Below are 22463 nucleotides of genomic sequence, written 5' to 3'. Positions count from 1 at the left end.
TGGTGGGCACATAGGAAAGAAAAACAGGATGTAGGAAGAATGCTTGTGCCAAAGAACTCTGGGTCAGACATTCTCCAGATATATTCTTATGTCCGAAGATGATCAGAAATCATTTCATTTTTACAAATGAAAAAACTGAGAACATTTACTGTTAAAACCTAAGACTCTTTTTTCTTGCTGGTAATCTTGTTAAAAGTAGCATGAAATTGAGGGAATGTGACTTTCAGTAATCTAAAGGACAGTGAAGTCATGTGACAGAAAGTCTTACCCATTGCAGGAGTAGCCAGGGTCTGGCGTCCCACTAGCTGAGCAGGGCCCAGGCCATCCAGGAAATCACTGAACTGGCTGTCAGAGGCCAGGCGGACCCCAGGGAAGATCAGACTGAAAGCAGAATGACACGTGGGGTTAAATCCTCAGCCTTCCTTGAGTTTTCTGCTGGCCTTGCTGATGTGGCAAGGCTAAGATGCCACTAATATTCACTGGACCCCAACATCCCACAGCACCTCCCACAGATCTCAGTCCATCTTACACTCTCTCGCCTTCCACGCCTGTCAGCAGAAGCACCTACTACACCATGTGGGCTTCTGGTTATGTGTCTTCTCTGGCTTCGTCTTGGGGGTGGGGACTTTTGTCATGGCATGCTTTGCCATGTTTAATCCTCTTAGCTACACTAAGAGACTCTACTACTTATCTTTTTATGGCTGAAAAAATCTGTATCATTCTCATCAGCATATAAACAGGCCCCCATGCCATCTTACAAAAAAACAAACAAACAAAAAAAAAACCCCAAAACAAACCCAACCCCTTCATGGATTGCACTCTCCTTCCCAGTCCACACCCCTTTCATTCCCTGAATCCTTGGAAAAGCCCTCACTTTTCTCTCTTCCAAAGTACCTCTATGCTTTAATCTCTGCCAGTTCTGCATTAAACACCACAGCTGCATCTTTTTACCTCATGTCTTTTGCATGTGTCTGAGTTGGATGTTTCACCCAACTGAGTGGTGTCTGTGTTGGTGCTGGCCAGCCTAGAGCATCTCTGGCTTAGCCCTCCTCTCTGGACCACACCCTTTCATTCCAACAGTTTAGCTGGCTAACAGGATATCTACTGGGCATAAGGTAACACCATCTCCCAATTGCTCAGCAGTAGGCTCGTCTTTATCTATTATGTCTTCTTCAAAGTTTAAATGTTGAAGCCCTAATCCATAGTGTGCCTAATCCATAGTTTTAAAAAGGGGCCACAGCATAGATAAACATAAACGAAGGTTAAATGAAGTCACAAGGGGTGGGGGTTGGGAAACAATGAAAGAGGAAGGAAGGGACACTGAGAACATGGTGTAAGAAGGTGGCCATGTGTAAAAGAGAATTTCTTGGAATCCAAATCTATTAATTTCTTGATCTTGAACTTTCAGCCTCTAAATTTTGGAAAAACAATATTTTTTAATTTTTAAGCCTATCGTAGTTTATTATGGTAGACCTAACAAATCAATGTCATGTATTTTACTACACACATCCACTGTATGAACAAATCTTACTTAGCCTACTGTCAAAAGAGATGCAGAATCTGATCTCACTAATGCTACATTCTGGTCCCTGTCACCATTATGTTTGTGGTACATTACTGTAACACCTACTGAATGGCCCACTCTTGTGCCTCTCAGCAGTAGTGAGTTGATGATATTAAAGGTCGGTCATTCCACTCACTGTAAAGTGAAGTTTTCTATGTTATAAAACACAAAAGCATTCAACCTCACCCCACACTGGTTCTCCTCATCTGTCTCACTCCCTCTCCCTCCCATGGGGCCACAACTCCCTGCTACGGGCAAACTCTTGCTCAGTGCTTGGCTTTGCTTCAGCTTGGAATGTTCTTCTCCAAACATAGCTGCCTTCCGATCATACTTACATTCCCTCCGTTCCCTTATGGAAAATCCTACCTTCATCCTCTCGCTTGTTTGTTTAAAAATGTCATTCTTAGTAAGTCCTGTTATAGTAGTTTAAATACTGTGGCTCAGACACAGATGAAATGCATGCATAGATCACATAAGTTCTTTATAAAGGTCAACAGGATGGCTCGGTGGGTAAAGGCTCTTGCCACCAAACCTGAAGGTTCAAGATTGATCTCCAAAGGTTCCATGGCCCAAGCTGAGAATGGATCCCAGCAACTTGTTCTCTGATCTGCACATGCACACCACAGCATGAAGGTACTCATTCCTCTCTCTGTCTCTCTCAGTAAATGTAATAAAAATTAAAAAGAAAGAAAGAAAGAAAGAAAGAAAGAAAGAAAGAAAGAAGGAAAGAAAGAAAGGAAGAAAGGAAGGAAGGAAGGAAGGAAGGAAGAAAGAAAGAAAGAAAGAAAGAAAGAAAGAAAGAAAGAAAGAGAGAGAGAAAAAGAAAGAAAGAAAAAAGCTAAGGAAGTAAGTGGGTTCATTTGTCCAGGGACGAAGGGATCTGAAGTCAGGTTTGGGAGGTACTTAGCTGAACCTCCCTCATTTATTTTCCTTGTCTTATTTTATCATCGACATTTATGTTATCTCATTTATTTTATTTTTTAAAATTATTTTTCTTATAATTTAATTTCTTGATGAGGTCTCCCTGGTCTCTTGGCCTGCATGGAGGTAGGGTTTGCCTGTTTTGTTTGGTGCCAGAGCTCCAGCTCTTCAGCAGAGCCTAGAGTATTGAAAACAACAGACTCCTGCCAGCCTTAGTGAGCCACCTTCACGGTAGGAGCATTATGTCATCTGCCCAAAAGTATATGTGCCAGAAGCCAAGAAGAGAACGTAGTCTCCTTGTGCTGACTTGGCTCCTGACTCTGAAGCCCACTGTCTTACATTCTGATCTGATTTGCTGGTATGACTCACACCCTCAACTCCCAGCACACCGTCTGGAAGGCTAAAAGGTAATATTTACTGTATGATAAAATTTACGTATCATTTCTTCAATATGATGGTAAACATCTGAGATGGAAGTCATACTTGAATATAAGCCTGCATGTGGAGACCATGAAATAGACATTTTTATAGCCCAGGCAATGGCTCATAAAGATCAGAGCTCAGAGCATGTTTATCTTTAATTTTCTTCCAGAAAGACCAAATTTCTTTAGTGCATCGCACAAGTGTGTCTCATGCGGGTGACTGAGCCACTGCCCTGCTAGCCTTTCACTCTTCTGGACTTCCTTGGAGGTTAGCAAATCTATTTCTTTCCCTTCTCCTCAAGTCTCAAAGATTCAGCCTGTTTATATGGCCCTATTTAAAAACTGCAGAAAAACTGTTCCCTTCCTTATATAATCATGTTGGAGAAAATACCATTGGGTTATGCAATTAATGATAAGCCAATATTTCCTATGGTTTGCATCTGTAAATTGGCTACACGTGTCTGGATGTTGAGCACTCCCATAGCGATGGCAGAGTGGGCCCTGAACCTCACCTCATGGTCCTCTCCCTATGGGTGCCCTTTGCACCTCACCTATAGATAACATGCTATTTGTTAGAGACAGGACTACCCCATGCTTGTGAACCTTTCCAAATGTCCTACAGCAGTGGATTCAAAGCAACGCTACATAGAAAAAGGCTTACCAACTTTTTGTTCCCATTGCCCTTTGAGTGTTGGTTTCACATAATTAAGATAAACTATATAACTTTCAGTACATAAACTAATTATGAATTAAGAATTCTAGGTTTTTCAATAGCATCTCTTCAACAGATCAAAGATTTTTTTACGTTAAGAATTGTTTTTATATTACTTTGTGTATGGGTATTTTGCCTGCATGTATTTCTGTGCAGCACGTGCATGCAGTGCCAGAAGAGACCAGAAGATGGCATCTAATCTAGAACTGTAGTTAGTTGGGAGCCCTAATATGGGTAATAAGGATGAAACCCACGCTTTGGGAGAGCCTCAGTCAGTGCTGTTAACCTCTAAGCCATGTCTCCAGGCTCCAGACCAAAGATTTAAAAATCCTAATCCTGGGGCTGGAGAGATGGCTCAGCGGTTAAGAGCACTGTTTGCTCTTCCAGAGATTCTGAGTTCAATTCCTAGTAACCACATGGTGGATCACAACCATCTGTAATGGGATCAATGCTCACTTCTAGTGTCTCTGAAGAGAGGTGATAGTGTACTCAGATACATAAGTAAATGAATAAATCTAAAAAAAATTAAAAAAAAAAACTAATACTGCCCACACAGTGTGTGGCATGTATGCTCATTGTTTCCGTGGCTTTATTTATTATTTTAAGCTAGGACAAACTATTTTATTTGTAGATAATGTTGAGAGCCTTATCTTAGCATCTTGTCATGGAATAAAGCACTTTATCTCCCCCAAGGTATTTCATTCAGAATAAAAGGCTAGATATGCCAACTGCTCAGTGGAGGGTGAAACAGGTTCACGGAATCAGCCGGGAGGATGGAAATGGGCCGTGAGCAGTGTGAGTTAGCACTGTGCGAGCAGACCAAGGGTGAGAGGCTGGAAATGGGCCGTGAGTGCTGTGAGTTAGCTCTTGTGTGAGCAGACGAGGCCCGGAGGATCTGCCAGCAGGGCATGGGTGCAGCCATACTCACTTTCCTTCCGAGCTATAGCTGTTCATGCTGCCATCTGTGGATTCCCGGCTGGCCTGGCGGGTCATCCAGTTCCTCATCTCCACTGCTAGCCCGGTCTCCGTGCTTCTCTGAACAGTGCTCCGTAGCTTTTTACCTCCTCCTTCTGTGAAGACAGAAATCCAAAGGCATCACAGTTTTGTCACTGCTGGTTACAGAACGGGCCGGGCCGTAAGCACCTGGAGGCTGCAAGTGAGGAGGGCTGCAGACCCGCTGTGTTCTTAAGGAGACAGAGGACCGCTATTTAAAACATGTCTAAACATCTCGAGAATAAGCAGCACAAGGTAACACTGTTTATTTCCTCTTGAAACAGTGTTCAACCCATTAGCATAGGAAACAAAAGGTTCAACCTAAGAATAATAAAATAAACTTTGTTTTCATTGTAATATTTTAATTATCAGATTAATTTATGCTTCTTCATTTTGGTTTTCATTCTAACATTCAAATGCAAAATTAACTTATGCTTACCTTTCTCCCCAGTCCTTTTGTCTTAGTGAAAGAAATAGATCTTCATAAACTTACAAAGAACCAGATGGTGAGAGATACTCAAGTTTTAGCTTTACCTTTTATAAAAAGTTTTTTAGGGTAGTGGATATGAAAAGGCAAAGAAAGCTATACAAAAGGGATAGCCTTACTGGATGCAGTTTTGCATTTGTTAATAACATCCAGAATGAGTGCGTAATATAAAATTCCTGAAGTGTCATGTGAAGGACTATTTAAATTCTTAGCCTTGGATGATGAGTGTTAAGGTGTCTGCATCCAGTGGAGCCCCCAGAGGACCAGAGCTGAAGAGGGGAGACTGCACACATGGTAGAGCCAAGACAGGCTGCCTGGAGAGATCTGAACTTCTGGGAGAAAGTGGGGTTTGAGCTGAGCTTGAAGAATGCATCAGCAGTGTGTCTTAGGCAAGAGGAACTGTGCAGACAAAAGAACAAAACCAGAGTGAGCGTGTGCGGAACGGAAGGGCCATGACTGAGGTGTGTGGAGTGGTGGGAAGTGGGGTGTATGTAAGAGCCCAGACTGTGAAGAGCTGGGAAACCACCAACACTCTACTCTTTGGCCTCACACAGACTGCACAAAGGCATTAGCATCTGGAGATAAACAGCCATGGGATCGGATTGGAGCTTCCAGCAGCTGGTTTTAGTAAGTTCTCTTAAATGCTGCTGCAGACATGATGAGACTCTTTCACCAAGCTTCTTAGATTTACTTTGCTTTAGGTTTCACCCATTTCTCATTTCTAGCTCTTATACACATTAAGATGCTTTAGAGTAGATACAAAGTACACATGATGACTGATCCTCAGCCAATCAATTGATGTTTTTTAGATGAATAGCAAGTACTGATCAATGAGAGATGTTGGTGCTACTGATGTGATGAGATTCTTTTAACCAACCTGCTTATCTTGCACCACTCTGAAACACTTCAATAGAGACAGACTTAAAAATACTAATTTGTAGCCTCCAGTGGAATAAATGATTTTAGCATGGCTTACCATGGAGGCTACCATTAAAAGTTAAACCACGAAAAAGATGTATGAATTAAGTAATCAGTTCACAGATTAGATCTAATTATTAAGGGAGAAAAAGATACTTCATTATGGGAGATAGAGCCACCACCATCTTAACCGAATCATGGATAACTGAGAACAGGAATAGTCATATGTAATCTTCCTGATATAAAGCATATGGAATTACCTACCAAGCTGTTCTGGACAAAAATACACAATGTGTTTCTAATCAAGTCTTTCCGTTTTTGAAAAAAAAAACAAAACCAAAACCAACAGACAGTAAAGTCACAAGACAAGTAGCATGCACACACGAAGCAGCCAGACAAAGCCAGATATGGGATATTGTTCATGACAATTGGCAGAGTCTCCGAACAAGTTAACACCATGAAAACAAGCAAACCAGGCAAGGTAACCCTCTAGATTAAAAGACAGCAGTGACCTTGGGTATATGGATTTTGCCTTGTTTTTAAAACCATAGTGAAATAACTCATTTTTAACAAAATCACATATAAGCAACTTGAAGAAAGGTAGGGAAAATTTGAATGCAGACTGGATATTAGATTAGATGAGAAAGCTGCTGAACTTTCAGGTATTGTATAATTTCTTTACTACTAGGAGGCATATGTTAAATATTTGAATGCAACATCTTCTATTACCAGCAATTTACTTTCAAATGGTATAGAAAAATAAAACAAATATACACATGCATAAGAAGAATGATTTTAAAAGAGACACATTAGCAGAGTCGACTGTAGTATCCATCGATCTAATACAATGGCTTCTTTGCTTATGTCTTTGTGTGTGGTACATGCACATATGTGCATATTTGCATATCCATGGGCACATGAGTAGGTATGCATATACACACGTGGAGGCCTGAGGCTGGTCTCGGCAGTCATCCTTTGATGCATTCCATCTTGTCACCGAGGCAGGGTCTCTCCGTTGAACTCAGAGCTTGGTGGGCTAATCATCCTGCTCTAAAGATGTGTCATTACAAGCAGCCTCCATGGCTGCCTGGCATTTATAACATTCACTCCGGCGCTTAGGATCCAAATTCTGGTCTTCACACTTATGCACCAAGCCCTTTACCTCGAGACCCATCTCCTTGGTCCCTAATAGTTATGATTTTATTTCAGAGTGATCCTCACATAGCCATATCCCAAAGTGACATGTTCTTTCCCCTCAGAGATCGTAAGAACACTAGGCTGATAGGAGGAAGCCTGTGTGAGATGAGTCGTGCTTCAGTGTTCATTTCCTTTCATCACTGCCCCAAGAGACCAGTCGCCATCACCTGTGACATACTTCAGTGGCATCTGAGGTGCGATGGGCTCTAGAGACAGACAAGGAAATAACAAGTGACCTGCAAAGGAACCAAAGCTCCTCAAGGTCTCAGGACCAAGACTCAGCAATCCCAAAGTCTATTGTTTTCTATTTAATATGACACTACCAAATGAGGGTGACTGAAAATATGCTGTTAACAGATGATGAGAGCCAGACAGCACTTGGCTAAGAATAACAACATTAAAAAACAAATTATGGAGCCTCTGTCACAATTGCTTCATTTACATAGCTTCTTCATAACTCTCAAAAGTCCCACTTCTACAGAGGAGGCATCTGAGGGCCCAGCACATCACAAGGTTCCCTGAAGCCACACTGCAAGTGACAGGACCAGAATGTGTCCCCAGGTGCCAGACTCCAGGTTCTCTGCTACTCATTCATTTATTGTTAGAATATAACTAGCTGCCTGGGTAGTTGTGCAGCAGACTGTGGGATGGTACAAAGAAGGCCCTTGGGAAGTAGCCTGGTAGTGTGGGAAGAATCATCGCCTCAAACCAGTTAGCACCACATCAAATTGTTTCTCTACTCTTAACACACTGTAGGGCGCCGAGCAGGACCCCTCTGTGCCTATGTTCTCAAACTGTGAGAATATAACACATAACTGGCAGGGCAATGGTAAGGGCTAAGGAAGATACATATCTAAAGAGCTTGGAAGAACAGCTGATCTACTGTTATGATTCCAGACAGGGAGCAGGCAACACATTCTGGCTAGTCATGACCACTAGCTAGCTGGTTGTATGACTTTCTCTACGACACAGGCCCTCCTGAGTCTGGGGCTAGCTTTCTAAGAAAAGGGCAATGAGAGGAGGGCAGATGACCCCTGGTGTCTTCTCTCTGAAGTCTCAGGTTGTCTCATTAGTGTGCAAAAGTGCATGATTAACAGCCCACATTGAGGAGGTATGCTATTCACTGTCAAAGACAAAAGTTCCTTGCTAAATAACTATTTATAGTAGTCCTTAAAACCTTGTCGTTTTATATACTCTATTACCTGAAACATTTTTAGACTCATTTATAAATTTTTAGCACATAAAAATCTTTATGTCAAATTCACAATAAGCCCAATTTAACTTAAATATAATGTATTATGGTGATTCATGTGTAACGTCCTAAATGATGTGCCATGTTGCTATGCAACCTATAAAGTGAATCCAGTGAGGGTCTGTGAGAGTGAGTACAAGTGAGTTAGGCAGAGTTCGTTACCAGTCCCGATGATTATGTTACTTTACACGGCAAAAGGGGATTTGCTAATTAACTACGGTAATTAATTAGTTGTTTACAGGTAGGGAGATGATAATGGCCATGTTAATGGTTAGGAATGGGCAAGCATAACCATCCCAGGCCTTTAAAAGCATACTGTTTCCTCTGGCTGCTCCTCAGAGAGCAGAATCACAGGAGAGATTCTCTTTACCTTTATCACTTGAAGATGGAAAGGGACATGTGTAAAGGACGTCAGCCACCAGCACCTGCCGAGTGAGTCCTGGCTGACAACAAGCAGCAAGACAACTTGACTGGAGACTAATACCTGCAAGGAACTGACTCTGCCTCTAACCTCAGGGCACCTGGAAGCAGAGGCTCCAGGCAAGAGTTCAGCCTCTATGCTATTACACAAAACCATCCTGTGCTAGGCTTAAGACCTAATAAGTATGTGTTGGTTTCACATGCTGACTTACGGCAGCAGAAGACCAGTACAGCAGATTTTGATTCCTTTCTCAGATTATTGCTCAGATACAAAACACACATAAATGTTTTATTATGATTGTGGGGTAGATCAACCAAAATTGTTACAGAATTGCTAAGTGTGCTCTTAAAAAGTGAATACCTATACACATGCATATATATACATAATATATGAGTTGTAATATTAAGCAAGACACCAATAAATCCTTAAACTAAAGCCCAGGTAGGGTTGTGGTTGAGCCTTTAAGCCTTTACACTTTGGTGTAAGTTACTTTAAGCATTTGGGGACAATGCATACAGGTCAGAATCAAGTTCTTCAATTGCCCAACACCCCAGGCAGAAGGCAAACACGCAGAAGGCTCCTCCTCATTCTGCTCGCTTAATCTCATGACTCATTTCCTTGGCGCTCCCTTTTTCAAAGAAAGCCACTTGATTCAGAGTCTGAAGTGTCAGTTTCCCCTGAGATCAGGAAACTCAAAAGCTCCTTGCTGCTACTGACTTGGAGCCCATCTTTTGCCCTGCTTTTGACATGTGACAACCAAGCTAAATTTCATGATGATATCTTTTAAATCCTAGATGCATGGAAGCTACCTTGCTTGACTTACACCTAGAACATCTCATCAATGTAGTCAGAATTGGTCTGGCTTCATGGTTTTCTTGCCATTAGTAGGAAGAAGTTTTGGGAACAAGCTGAAAGACTGGAACAGTCTTTAATTTTTAGTGTAGACCACAACTCATGTGCTTTCAGTTAGTGAGACAGCATTTTATCTGGAATTACTATTTTTCAAAGGGGGAATAATTTAGAGAGGTCATCTGTATTACACAATAAAATAATTTTAAATTCAAGGCTAGAGAGATGGTTAACAGCACTGGCTGCTCTTCCAAAGGACCTGGGTTCAATTTCCAGCAACCACATGGCAGCTCACAACTCAAGTTCCAGGAGATCTGATGCCTTCATACAGATGTACATGCAGGGAAAACACCAAAGTTTGTAAAATGAAAACCAAGAAATCAATAAAAATTTTAAAGCAATAAACAAGAAGTTCAAAACTGATTAACATGTTTTGGAGGCAGTTTGGGGGGGTCTGTGTAGTTGTGCATGTGTGCTTGTCCTTATTGTGAAAATGAGAACGCTGAGGCCCTCAGTAGCTACTTCCTCTTTAGTAGCTGATCTTTACATTAGACTGGTCTTGTATGGTACTCTGCTAATTTATAGAATCACCTTCAGCATGTTCACCAACGGCCATGGTAGCCACTGTGGTATATTGCTCCATCAACAGAGTTCATACCCCGGTATAGCCATATCTAATGAGAGCAGTCATAAAGTCAGCACAGTTATGACAAAGATCCAGCAATCACTGCTATGCCATCATTCACTTTTGGTCTTGATCTCCACTTGCTGTGCTGCTGCTGCTGCTGCTGGTGCTTTTAATATTTGTACAGCTTGGGGACACTGGAATGATGGGAAACTTTTAACGAACCATTTATGCCTTCTCCTAGGAGTACTGCTTCTAAGCATCCCCAACAAAGTCCTAAGCATACTACCCCTCCTGCTTTTAGGGAAAATATGCTTATCCAGCCATACTTGAAGGTCTTTCTTGTGCCCCGGAGGTTGAGAGTCAAATAAAGATGCCAGAGATCTCCTTATGAGGCTCCAGCTTCAAGATACTCTTGGAACATCTGCCCATGTACTTACTCAATAACAGGATAATCAGAACACAGTAAACATCATAAGGTCAACGAGATTGAGTGTGCTGGAGGAGTTGGCAGCAGATCCCTGCACCAATACATGTATCCCACTGGACATGTGACAAGAGTGAGATATGGTTTACTTTGTATAAAGGCATTTATGTATTTTTGGTTGTCATTAGAATCTAACTAAACTTATTCTGACAGATGCACACACCACCACCACCACCACCACCACCACCACCACCACCACCACCACCAGTATGAAAAAGGTTTAAAATTGGGATAAAACTCAATTGCTGAACTCAAAATGAAGAAAGTAAAGACAGAACTAGTGCATCTTGACTTGGAGCCATTCTAGATATGAAACCTTTGAAGTGTCTGCCTGTAAATTAACAGCATGGTGTGTTGCATTAGCAAGAAGCAAGCTGAGAAACGCAGAGCTTCCTCTTCACTGTAAACTTCTGCAGCCATGGAGAATGAAGGATACAGAGCAAGGATGTTAGGGGACAAAGGGGCACTCCATTGTCAGCTTCCCTGCCTGCACCAGGTGGACCTGACAGTTCCCAGGGGCACTGCTTTTGTTGCCCCTGGTTTGTTTCTATTCTAAGTGGGGATTTTTATTCTATTGGAGCTGTTGCTGCCTTACTGATCTTTTGGATAAAACTGATTTTTTGATTCTCATTCTTATACATCATCATAAATTGAAGCGCCCCATGTTACTATGAGAGAAAGGCTTGCATGTCACACAAAAGTTCTAGAATGCAACAGTAAATGGATGAAAGCTTAAGATTTTTTCATGAGTGATTGCTACTGCTATATTCAAAAAACAGTAATGTGTATGCATATTTGAGCTGCCAAAATTGTAACAAATTTAAATATAAGAAACCCTGCTATTGGGGGCTATCCTGACTGTGGGATATGCTCTTGTTGCTGGGCTGCCTTGTCTGGCCTCAGTGGGAGAAGATGTGCCAGAGTGGGGCCCCCAACCATCAGAGGAGACGGGGAGGGGGATGGGGGAAGGATTATGAGATGGGGTGCCTGGGAGGGCCAGTGAGCAGGATATAAGGTGCATTCAAAAAGAGAAACCTTGTTATTTACCTTAGATTTCATCTAGAGGTTTTTCCTTTCCTGACTGCTCACTCTTAAAGATCAAGACAACTAAGTAGAAAGATATTAAAAATATTTAAAGCCATACAATAAAACACAATCACATTGAGTAGCCTTTCAGCTATTGGTAGTCATTTTCTATAATCAAGTGGTATGTGTTAAGTGTTCTTGTCTTGCCAAATTTCTTCCTAAGAGAAATATTCCATTCTTCAACTGTAGAAGCTACCTTTGTCACATGCCACCTTTCTGCCTACTCTGCATCGAGGGTATAGGCACAGGCTCCAGTCTTACTGCCACAAACTTCACACCTCAAGGCACTGAGTTCAGAAAGCAGGTACCACAGACTTTCAGTCCAACAAGGGTGATGGCCACTTACATGATCCTAGGAGTGGGTCCCATGCACATAGGGATGATGGACAAGCTGTGATGTACATGGCAAGCATCGATGCATGCAGGGCAGCTTCTGTAGAATGGCTGTGAGCATCATGATTACCGTCTAGGCTAGGTTTCTGGGCCTGTGCAGAAGAACACTTATGACCTAATCCAACTTTTATTCAGCAAACAGTTTTTCTGTCCAAGTGCCTGATTTCTATGGAATGTTTTCTAAATAGCATATCTTGCACTTGTTCCATTTCTAACTTGATAGAGAAATGGATTCCAGTTTATATAGTGATAACGTCTAGGTGTAGTACAGAGAGAGAGTGACACTCAAGCCTTTTTTGTACCCACTAGAATCAGCAGTTGACTGATTAGTCCATGTGCTCTCCTTCATCCAAGAGTGTGCTCAAGTCTCCACTCACACATCGGTAGTCCTTGTGCTTGCTAGGGATTGACGTAAGGGGAAATAACAAGTGTAACACAGTCATGCAATTCCTACCAATACAAGCTTTGATTTAGTAGACAAGGCAAGCTGGTAAACAAATGCTGACCCTCCCATATCATGTAGAATATATCCCAAGTTCTCCATGAGTGGCCCTCGTCACTAGGGCTACACAGCCAACAGAACTTTCTGTCTGTGCTGGAGAGGTTCTGTAACGGTGCAGTATGATACATGGGGCTACTGCCAACTGTGTGATGGAGGAAATAAAATTTCAACTTCATCACCTTTTTAAAAATCAGATAGCCACACATGGCTAGTGCCTCCTGTACCAGGTAACACAGGCTCAGAAATAGCAAAATATTTTAAATAGCTTCATAAAAGAAGAGTTAACATAATAACACTAAATCTCAACATTATGTCAAGATATGTATTATTATAGATAATGTACTGTCAAGCTAAGGTAAAAGAACCTAAGTTTCTTTTAGGCCATTAACTAGGCGGAAGTGGAATTACTATTTCAAATCTAGGTTTGTGCAAGTTTGTTTCAACCTAGAAAAGCTCTTGTGGCTTAAGGAAGACCTTGAAGAACATGGGACATGAACTGACCACTGATGGGCAAGGGTCAGACACACATGGCAGCAGAGGAGGAATAGGAAAGCATGAACACAAATCTGAAGGCAAGGCTTCATTTTATAAATTTAGTAGCTAGATTTTGAGAGATTTAGATCTCAGGGTAAAGACTTCTTCGAAGAAATGGGAAACTTCTAATCTGCTTTTGAGCAGTGGCTCTCAACCTTCCTAATGCCACAGGCCTTTAATACAGTTCCTCATTTTGTGGTGACCCCAGCCATAAAATCATTTTCTTTGCTGCTTCATAACTGTAATTTTGTTACTGTTATGAATCATAATGTAAGCATCTGTGTTTTCTGATGGTCTTAGGTGGGCCCCGTGAAAGGGATTCCCCAAGGGGTTGGTGACCCACAGGTTAAGAACCACTTGTCAGTGGCAGTGAAGCCATATTGGATCCAGAAAGCAGAAAGAGCAGGTGGTTTTCTTATCAGCAGTTTCAGAGATGAGCCCTTTGGTTCCAAATAGCCAAGGTACAGTGAGAATGAGAAGAGACCGAACTAAACAATGCCAGGAAGGGAGCAGGTTTCCTTGGCAAAGGTTGAAAACTCTGTGTTCTCTGGGTCATATTTGGACAATAAAGGTGTTTGCTTGCTTCAAATAATGTTGAGAATTTTCAAATTTTGCTGCCGATATTTTAAAGTTTAAGGGTTTTATGGGGGGGAAAAAAATCAAGTTTATTTTTCAGTCCTTTCCTGGTCCTCCTCTGCCTTAATGATCTATGTTACCTGCAGGGCCACTGATCTACAAAAACCCTAAGGGAACAACTGTCACCATTTGATCTCTTCATTTTAAAGAGCTAAAATAATTTTCCTTGTGTTTTAGTCTCATGAAATAGAAGCTAAATCAAGATCTTATCCAGACAGAAGCGGCTACTTGGGGGATGTCAGAGAAGACATAATGATGCCTTCCTCACTGTCCACAGAAACACATTCCTAGTGGGAGCTAAACCCACATACAAGGCCCTGGCCTCTTACATGAGACAGGACTGAGCTGGCAGTGAAATCGTCCTAGAATTTTGGGATTGGGATTGAGAAAGACCCAATGTACAGAATGGTGGAACTGGAACACATGAACCTGGAAGTTAATGCTACCATCGTTCACTGGACATGTGCTCTGGGTGATAGAGCAAAAGAATGAGCTAGAAAAACAAAGGAAAAGAAAGAAAAGAAGAGAAATACAAGGAAGAAAGAGAAAGCCAGACGCAGCCACATGAGGCAGGCATGAGGCAGGGGAAGAGGGTACACCTGGTTTCCTTTAGATCCATGTGGGGCCTAGATGACTGTTCATAGATTTGGTGAAAAACCTCTGCAAAAACATTATTCACACTTTAAAAAAAGTCCCATTTTCATTTCCAGATTTGAAACAGAACAATATTTATAACTGAAACTATTACTTTATATTAGTGTTTTCTTCAAATACCTCACCTTATAAATATATAGCAGTAGGTAAATCTCCTTCCTCCCCAATCAAAACCCAGAACAACCTAAGGCAGAACAAAGACAGAATGATCTTCTTCAACCTACTGTAATGGCCTGGAACACCATAGCAGAGAGCGTTTTCACTGGGTAGGTGCAGTCCTCAGTGGTGATGGGAGGTTACAACAACTTACTAGCCAGTTTCTTCTGTAAGCCACTGTATGCAAAATATCTCCACAGGGAAACTCGGTCCTATTGCTGGCTTAGAATTTAATGAAACTAGTAAAGTATGAAGGCAAATTGGGGTCTAATTTGACTTCTACATCAAAGTTTTCAGTTACTTTCAGGCAGTGGGTCTCAAGATATGGGTTGTGGAGGGCAATCAACAGTCTCACAGGGGTCACCTAAGATCATTGGAAAATACAGATATTTATATTATAATTCATAAACATTAGTAAAATTACAGTTATGAAGTAGCAATGAAAATAATCTTAGTTTGGGGTCACCACAACATGAGGAACTATATTAAAGGGTTGCAGTATTAGGAAGATTGAGGACCACTGCTTTAACTAAGATAGTGAAAAATGCTGATTCTTTGGTTAAATCTGAGTTGAAGGGTTCATTTACTTTTAATTCCAAAATATCTTACTTTACTTTGTCTGTCTTAAGTACAGATCTAATACACAAATTGTGCCATTCCTAAATATGATATTTACTCATTTACTAAATGATTTTCCATATAAAATCATAGTTCAAGAAAAATTAACTCTTTAAAGAGATCCATACATCTTTGTCTTGCCCAACTTTGGCTGTGGAAGATGCACTAATACCATGACTGTACATTGAGACATCCTGGGTAGGGAGAGTTAGATTTACTAGCATTCAGATTGAAAACAGCAGCACAACTATTCAGTTATTCAGTAGTAGTAGATGTACCCATTTTCTGCACATAGTACTGCTATGCTAACATACAGGGAGAACATCTTATTTCAACTGAGGCAAGGTGAAGGCCTATCTGTTAATCAAGAAAGCATGGTTTCTAAGACCTAAGTGTACCAGTAACTCCACACCAAGATTAACATCATCCTACTAAATGAGTGGTCTTTTAAAGATGTATGTGTGTGTTTATATTAGTCTTTTGTTGCTGAGATGGGTTCTATTATGGCTCATGGTGGCCTCAAATGTGTAAACACCTTGCCTCTGACTTCCTAGTATTGGAGACTTCAGGCTTGCACCATTATGACTATCTAAATAGATCCTTTTACATCAACAATCCTTCACAGCCTCACTATCATATGCAGATCATTTTCCCTCAGATTTTTAGAGTTTTTAAGCTACTTTCATTTCTTTGCTGATTTTTTGTTTGTTTATTTTAAGATTTTATGTATTTGAGTACACAGTAGTTGTCTTCAGACATACCAGAAGAGGGTATTTGATCCTATTACAGATGGTTGTGAGCTACTATGTGGTTGCTGGGAATTGAACTCATGACCTCTGGAAGAGCAATCAGTGCTCTTAACCACTGAGTCATCACTCCAGCCTCTTAAAGACTTTCTTACAATTTAATTTTCAACTGGCTGGCATGTAGAAGGAATTAAATGCTAATTTACTTAGTTATTTTTTTGTTAAATTGACAGGATCTCTTGTGTATGGTTGCCAAATTATATTTCAATCAGATGTGGCTGGGTGTAAACTATTGGGGAAGTAAACTTTTTCACATAGTTTATGTATAACTAAACAAGGTCCATGAGCTTACCACCACATGGGACATGTAGACGGCCTTTGGGAGACCCTCAATCACTAGCAACTTTGCCACACAACATTTTTTTTTTCTTGGAACCAATGGGTGGAAAGTTGAAGAGTTGCTTCTATAATTACAAATGGAAACATTGTCTTAAAATAGTCTCTACATTCTTGTAAGTGCCTGAAATATTCAAATATCCTATATATACTAATGGTCTGTATCAGAAAGAGTCAGTGTTAGAACCAAATATATTACACAATGAAAATATAACGTGTTCAAATACAGATCAATGCTAAATAAGTGAATGCAATTTATAAATTGTTAAATAACAGGAAAAGTAGTAGTGCTATCACTTTTATTTAAAATAACTCCGTAGATGTGGAGAACATCTTTCTTGAATATATCCAAGGGAAAGGATGGAAAAAACAAACTCACAAAGTATGCAGAAAAGATAAGACAAAGACAAGACTATATAGGGAATTAACTTACGTTGTTTACAGAAACATCCCGTCAACACAGACTCGAGTCAGTAACACTTGAGTTTTGTTACCTGTAAGCAATGTGTTTAACTTCTATATTTTCACTAGAGTAAAACAACAAAAATAATCCCCTTGAAGAATTTCTATGAAATAAAAGAAAGGAATACATAGAGGCTGCTCAATTAATGGCAACTATTATTATTGTGCTTGGTTTTCAAGACCATAGATTCCTACAAGGAGCTATAATACAACTGTTATGAAATAGCACTTAAAACACTTTACACAGCAGTATAAACTCTGGCCCACATTATGGATTTAGATCTAAACTCTATTCTTTACTAGGGGAGGAGTCTGGACAAACAATTTTCATATATGTGCAGGATGCTCTTGTATGAGATGATTAGAAACTCGTGTTACTGATACCCAGTCAGCATTTACACACTCTCTCAGGGACCCTTCTTTAATCCTAACGAGGAAGGAAAATGCTAGCTGTGACAGCTATCAGATAATTTGGTCCATCAGAGATTAGCAGACTACCATTTCCATTGAATAATGATTTCCCTTTCTTGTGAGGGAGAACAGGTTTCACAGTTATGACTATAATAATGCTTCCAAGCATGTTGCCTACACGAACTTCATGTGGTCTGCACGGGAGGCTTAAAAGAACAGACATTGCCGAGAAACCCTGCTCTGGACAGGGGTTCTGAGCCTCACAGACCTGTGGGAGATGCTGATAGGGTAAAAGAAGAGCCAGGAAACCAAAGAGGGAAGCTTAGGCCCATTTCTCTTGGCTGCAAGTTGATGACAGACCAGGGAAGAATTCATCTGTGGAGAGCTTCCTTGTTACAAAGTAGAGGCATATAGGGGGCATTTAAAAATGCTACCTTCCTTGTGGAACATTTTGTATTAGCAACTCAAGAAGCAAGATTATGACATAGAAATCTGTTCCAGTTACTCATGTGTATATGTAGAAACTTCCTTTTTAGATTTGCCAGTATGAGGCACAGATAAGTGAGTGTACTTTCAATTTTGAAAAATCTTCACATTTTGTTGAAGCTTGTCTTACTATCTCAAAAATGCTTTTAGGGTGGTATTTTGTAAACCCCTAAATTCTAACAATCACTTACGAATGATGATAGCTTATATGAAGTAAACTCAAGTTTGAGGACTTGGTACTAAATATGCTTAGAAGTAAACCTGCAACAGTCTATGTTTTATTTAACTACATGTATTTTCAGGCACACCTAACTTTGAATTGTAGCTTCCATACTTACTAGGTTAGTAGAGTAAACCCTGAGTAGATGGCAGTGTTTGTGACTCCAGACTCTAGAGTGCTGACTACAGTGACAGCTGGCTGAGAAAGTTTTTGAATGTCTTTATGCCTCAGTATCTTTGTTTGTGAAACAGGGCTAATAAAAGCTATGGGTCCTCAAGGCTAAACACTGTAGGACCTCAGCAGTGCCTGCGAGTAAGGAATTCTAAACCCAGCTACAGTTATGGCTGTCCAGTTACTCACTTTGACCACTTTTAACTGTTTGACTTTTAGACATTCCCTAGAATTTTTAATAAATTTTTGTAGGAAAATAGGCAAAAGTAAATGTATAAAACAGAAAAACAAAATATGAAAATCAAAAGTTATGTCTAAATAGTGAGTTATCTTATTGTTATATCTCTATTTATGAGTCTTATTTATATGAAATTAATATTGCAACAATGAGCCAGAAGAAACTTGGGGTAGCTACAGTGATTCAGTCTGAAAACTGAATTGTCCTGTGGCTACTTTGTCCCTCCTCCAGAGCAAATATGTAAAGTTTTTATTTTCACCTGTTCTTAAAGCAGGTAATTAATTTCTAATAAACTAGGGTTAGGGCAAATTTCTAGTGAGAAATCATTGTCACAGAATAAAAGAAAAGCAATCTTAATTAATTGTATACAATAGTGTTAGGTATAGGCCTAAGGAAGGACACAGTTTGCAAAGAACACTATTTCTACATTATTTTCATTAATTGACAAATTTTCAGTGTTGGCTGCAAAATCTTATAAGAGTTTTTCATCAAGGAAAAACAGGATCTGTTATTAAAAACTTTATGAAGGCCTGCAAATCTCTCAGTGAAAAGTTTAACAGAGCCAGTTACACAGGCACCACTGAACAGCACAGACAACCAGAATCGCACTCCGCAGCTGGGGAACAAACTCCGAGTAACACAGTGCAAATGCGCCTTTAGTGTCCGCCTTGGACCTGTCCAGCACACAGCCTCCCTAAACTCCGCATCCAGATCTTGGCTGTCACAGGCTGGGACACATAAAGTTTTACTGCAGCGGTCCTCCCCAGTTTCCCAGCATTTCTGTCCTTCAGACTATATGCTGACACCAAGACTGCAGACTTAGGACGTAAACAAAAGAAAAACGGGAGGAGGACACATAGGAGGCTCGGCTTGACTCCCACCCAGTCTACATGCTCATTCAGCTCCCAAGTGCTCCATAATTAACACTCACTAGAACAACTATTTCCCAGGAGAGCCTGTGGAGCTCCGTGAACAACCCACAAACAGTGATTCTCGGCAGGTACTCTACGGGTTTCCCAGGCACAGGTCGAGCAGCGGGGGCTATTTGGAGTTCTCACTTGAGGCCAACCCTCCCACCACCACGGAACCCAAGTGATCTATAACAGACACAGTCCAAGAAGGGTGGGAACGAACAGGGTCCTCACCTCCTTCATCTTCTTCCAGGGAGTTCATACAAGGAAAATAGCCAGCTAGAGCCTCAAAAGAGGCAGAGAGGCTGCTCCGGCTCTGAGAGCGCTGCATGGAGCGCCCTGCAGCACCCGTGCCCCCTAGGCCCTGCCGGCCCATCTTGGTGGAGGACCCGCTTTTCCCGCGGTACAAGATACGAGGCGTTTTGGCGGCTGGTTAGCGGAAACCGCTGCGGTCCGGGACGGGCTGGTTCCGCGGAACCCTAGGGTTCCCGTCCCTGCCTCCCGGGCTGTGGCTGGCACCTTGGCTTTGCTGGGGAGGGGTCAGGAGGAAAGCTGTCAAGAGAAGCGGCTGTTCACGGTGGAAGTCCGAAGTGTCACCCAGGGGAGAAGAGGATCCCGGAGGCTGGAGCTGCTAGCCCGGGTGCCCTCCCTCGCTGGGAGATGCTGCTGATGCTGAGCTCGCCGCCAATCAGAGGCTGGAGGGGGCGGCACCGTAGTTCTGGTGCCAAGGCGCAACTCGGGTTCTGGCCTGGGGTCTCGCTTGTAGCTGCTGCTGCTCTCTCCCCCTCCCCCTCTCACTGGCATGTACAGAGCCTGAGAATGTGACTAATTGGGTGGAAGGAGTTAGGCCTCTCAGAGTGGTAATATGTGGGCAAAATTCTAGTAAAACTTTCCCTTAGTAGTTTCTCTTCAGCTGTTCACACTCCTCAGATGTAGGCAAGAGATACAGTCTTCAAGTTATAACCAGATTTTGACCAGGTCTTATGAAAGCTTACATTAACCCTTTCTTTTGAACTTTGTTTTAAAGTAATGGTAAACAGTCAAAAGAAGATCTCTTTAAAAAGACACAACTGAAGCACCAGCAAGGGAAAATACACAATGAGGTCCATAAAGTTAGCATGCATGGCAGGAAATTAATTCCTTCTTTCTTTATATAAAGCAATCACCTGCTCATTGTTGCTAAGAATAACCCTATCAAGTGTAACATTACAGTAAAAGGTTACATCCTAACATAAATTTGGAAGCAACACAGACATATTAAAAACAACAGCCGATAAGCAAAGTTATCACACCGATTATGCAAGTTAGAAATCTGTCTCTGAACACAAAGCAAATTTGATATCATTTTACTAGGAGTCATGGGAGTGTCCTAAGTTAACACACACACACACACACACACACACACACACACACACACACACACGTATGTGTGTTTATTTGAAATAGTGAGAGATTCAAATATTCAAGTTCAGATCTTTAACTAAGATCCTAATGAATACCAGGCATCTGTAGATGCTTATAAGACAACAGTGATCTGATCAGATAAAAGTCCCGACTGACCTGTGTGTGTGTGTGTGTGTGTGTGTGTGTTTCTCTCCCATTGCCAGAGGGGAGATGTTAGGGGGCAGCAGTAAAACACTAGACAGCACACTGTTAGGAGAAAACTAATGCAAATAGAGGCAAGGGGCACAGATTCGAGACAACTTAGGAAGGGTCAGAGGTCTCCTTGCCTAGCTGATGTGTGTTAAGAAAGAGGTTTGCAAGTAGAAAGAAGGCCCTGAAGGTGATGTCTGACACTGATCATGGGATAGCTGAGAAGCCAAGCCTGGAGCAAGAGAGAAGGGACGGATCATACAGTGTGTGCTAAGTACTGCATGGGACAGTTTAGAAAGAATGAGAAACGCATACAGAGAACAATTCTCTCACATCTTTCTAAAACTTCCAAAGCTTTCCACACAAAACCCGACCATTGTCACAAAAGGTATGGTATTGCTTCGTAGATGAAGTTTCCTGTTTTTCAGAGAGACTCTACCTTTCGCATTAACATTCACACAGCTCCAGTCTGGTTCCTTTTCAGTATTCACTTTCCCACTATCAAAACCATAAAAATCTACAAATAGCTCACTGTTATTGACAGAATAGAAGCTTCTTACTATTAAATAACAATTTCATTATAGGAATAAAGAAAAATATCACAGACTTACAGAAACAAAACAGATTTATTTAAAGTCATCTGATGTTTTTTGAAATGTCAGCCATGAGTTTTGAAAACAACTGACTAGCAATTGATCAACACTTTACTTATTTTATAATTTTTATGGTGAGTGTGTGTGTGTGTGTGTGTGTGTGTGTGTGTGTGTGTGTGTGTGAGTGAGTGTTGGTGCTTTCAGAGACAGGAACCAGAGACGTGAGATTCTCCCGGAACTTTAGTGACAGGTGGTTGTGAGCCACCTGATGTGAGTGCTGGGAATCAAACTCAGGAAGTCAGAAAAACAGACAACTTAACTACCAAGTCATCTCAGCTCTTGATCAGCATTTTAAAAAATGAAAAAACAAATCAGAGTTCAACTTGAATATTGTATGCATCTCCTACAGTTCTGTCTCCTAAGTATGTATGTATGTATGTATGTATGTATGTATGTATGTATGTATTGTACATTGAGTTACAGTGTAAAATAATATTTTTTGCCTTTAAAACAGTTTGGAAAACATAAATGAAATAAAATATCTACCTTATATATGAGGAAATTTAGATTTAAGAGTACAGCAGGTGCTTGCACTCGCTCAGAAAGGATGGGGGCTGAAAAGCACTCATCTGATATCTTTATCAGGATTTTGCCTGGATGGGGCCTGGCTAATAAAAATCTTTACTATATGAATCCAAATATATTTGAACAAAGTGGGAAGTCTATGATTTAGATTCTCTTAAGTGAATGTTTCCTGCTTAGAAACTCTTGGGAAACCCTGACACTTGTAGTTTCCTGGCAGGAGGAAT

The 22463-nt window shown here is 41.0% G+C and overlaps 1 protein-coding gene across 53 annotated transcripts in view; it reads right to left on the bottom strand.

Annotated features, from left to right (window-relative positions):
- The window catches only part of Rims2 (regulating synaptic membrane exocytosis 2), a 486087-nt gene that overhangs the window by 4744 nt on the left and 458880 nt on the right, over positions 1 to 22463 (bottom strand). For 52 of the 53 annotated variants that reach the window (NM_053271.2, NM_001256382.1, NM_001256383.1 and 49 more), the window contains 2 exons: positions 4548 to 4689; positions 269 to 381 (listed from right to left, as the gene is read on the bottom strand). In NM_053271.2, the coding sequence (NP_444501.1) occupies positions 269 to 381; positions 4548 to 4689 (255 nt within the window). Of the gene's footprint in view, positions 1 to 268; positions 382 to 4547; positions 4690 to 19702; positions 20119 to 22463 lie in introns of those variants that run through there. The other variant, NM_001256384.1, reaches the window with a different exon arrangement.

Source organism: Mus musculus, chromosome 15 (genome assembly GCF_000001635.26).
Source record: "Mus musculus strain C57BL/6J chromosome 15, GRCm38.p6 C57BL/6J".
Classification (NCBI taxonomy): domain Eukaryota; kingdom Metazoa; phylum Chordata; class Mammalia; order Rodentia; family Muridae; genus Mus; species Mus musculus.
Note: the sequence above shows the minus strand (reverse complement) of the source record. Positions and strands in the feature narration are given on the sequence as shown.